General features: G+C 34.7%; 1 protein-coding gene across 3 annotated transcripts in view; it reads left to right on the top strand.

Moving 5' to 3' along the window:
• The window catches only part of LOC133289803 (protein CHAPERONE-LIKE PROTEIN OF POR1, chloroplastic), a 3,111-nt gene extending 1,437 nt beyond the window's left edge, over positions 1 to 1,674 (top strand). For all 3 annotated transcript variants that reach the window (XM_061487807.1, XM_061487806.1, XM_061487805.1), the window contains exons 4-5: positions 687 to 1,131; positions 1,303 to 1,674. In XM_061487807.1, the coding sequence (XP_061343791.1) occupies positions 687 to 1,131; positions 1,303 to 1,459 (602 nt within the window). In that variant the 3' untranslated portion in view covers positions 1,460 to 1,674. The remainder of the gene's footprint in view (positions 1 to 686; positions 1,132 to 1,302) is intronic.
• Positions 1,675 to 1,937: the final 263 nt, after the last annotated feature.

The following is a 1,937-nucleotide window of genomic DNA, read 5'->3' as shown; positions in this document are numbered from 1 at the left end:
TCATGATACGGAAAATTCCATTGCAAGGGCACGAACTTGTAAAACTGGTATGTAAGTTAGATAGTACTCTTTTCCGAAGCGATAAATTAGTAAAAATCAAACTGAACTTGAAAATGATTTTGTGATCGTTGTGGATGTTTAGGAATTTCCTTGTGTTCTTGTTCATTAATTTGTTGAGTTGAAGCCATCTCTTCCTTTTCATAATTATATATGACATCATTCATAGCTTTTGGTGTGTCTGAGAAGCTGAACTAGAATATGATAAATATAGAGTCCTACCTTACAAGCTGCGGAGACTAGGTGGCTTGATTGTCGGAGATCAACAAGGAACTGTTTCCACTTTTTTATTTTATTTTTCTGGGAGAGAAAGGGGGGGGGGGGGGGGGTTAGAAATATGTTTTTCAGTTGAACAAATGCTTTATGGGTGATAGATGATGCCTAACTGTTTGCCCAGGATGACTATTTCCCTTCTTCCCAACTCGATTCTTTCTTTTTGTTGAAATCTGTGAAATATGTTTACTTGCACGTCTTAGTGGGATCATATGTAATGCATTCAGAATAAATAATTCCTCCTTTAATTATTTTCCACCTTATGCTTATGATACTTGAATCCCTTACACAAAATCAATAATATAATATATCATTGCTTAGCTTATAATTTTGTTGCTCCTTTGCTGCAAATGCAGCTGTTTTTCCAAGAATTAATGTGGGGGACCCATATAAACGACTTGGAATAAGCAGGGAAGCTTCTGAAGATGAAATTCAAGCTGCAAGGAACTTCCTGATTCAAAAACATGCAGGGCACAAGCCAAGTGTAGATGCAATTGAGTCAGCGCATGACAAAATAATAATGCAGAAGTTCTATGAGAGGAGAAACCCAAAAATAGACATTAAGAAAAAAATGAAGGAAGTCAATCAATCACGATTTGTTCAGGCTGTCAGAGGCAGATTTCATACTCCATCCACAAAATTCATTATAAAAACATCATTAGCATTCTTGTTACTTGGAGTTCTGACTGTTCTCTTTCCAACTGAGGAAGGGCCAACACTTCAGGTAGCAATATCTCTGATGGCTACGATGTATTTTGTATATGATCGGTTGAAAAGCAAGATACGAGCTTTGCTTTATGGGTATGTAAACAGTTAACAATATTCTGTTAGACCATGATTTAGTATTTTTCGTTTAGAAAGCATCACTTATTCCCATGGTATTACATTTGCCATTCTCCCTTTAAAATTTGATGCATTTGTGGTTAATCTCTCAGCTCTTTAGGTTCTCTTTTAATTGGTGCTTTGGTGCAGGGCTGGCGCATTTATTATTTCATGGCTATTGGGAACCTTCTTGATGGTGTCAGTAATTCCTCCTATTACTATACTCAAGGGACCAAGGGCATTTGAAGTGATCACATCATTGATAACATATGTTTTCTTATGGGTTTCATCGACCTATCTTAGGTGAAGGCTAAAGCTATGTATCTCAATGTGACTGGGTTTTTGAGCAGAGGACCAGTTTTTTGCAGGGGAGGTTCACAATATGGCTTACCTTATTTATATGTCAAATTATATCCTTTTTTTTAAGAAAAAACATTTGATATGCCTAATTTTGGTGAATGAACTGTTGTTTTCTTTCGCGGTTAAATATTTGAATGAGCAAACATACTGGCATTATAGAGATGTGGAAATGAATGTGTTTTGTTTCATATGGATGTAAAATGTTTAACTTTCAAATTTACCTACGTCGGGTATAGATCTTCAATGTTTTTTTTTTTTATACAAATTAAAACACAGACTTTCTTTCAAACACAACTATATCCTGCCAGCTAGTTTCTTTTCGAAAGCACTACTAATATTTTTTTGGTATTAACATTGAAAATAAAAAAAATTATCTAAAATATTTATTATGTTTGTTTAATACGTTTGCAAAGGTAATGCTTATC

This window comes from Gastrolobium bilobum, unplaced genomic scaffold (genome assembly GCF_033153095.1).
Source record: "Gastrolobium bilobum isolate Gb01-03AN ecotype WA unplaced genomic scaffold, APGP_CSIRO_Gbil_v1 utg48976, whole genome shotgun sequence".
Lineage (NCBI taxonomy): Eukaryota > Viridiplantae > Streptophyta > Magnoliopsida > Fabales > Fabaceae > Gastrolobium > Gastrolobium bilobum.
The sequence above is the reverse complement of the archived record's forward strand: the minus strand, read 5'-3'. Positions and strand labels throughout refer to the sequence as shown.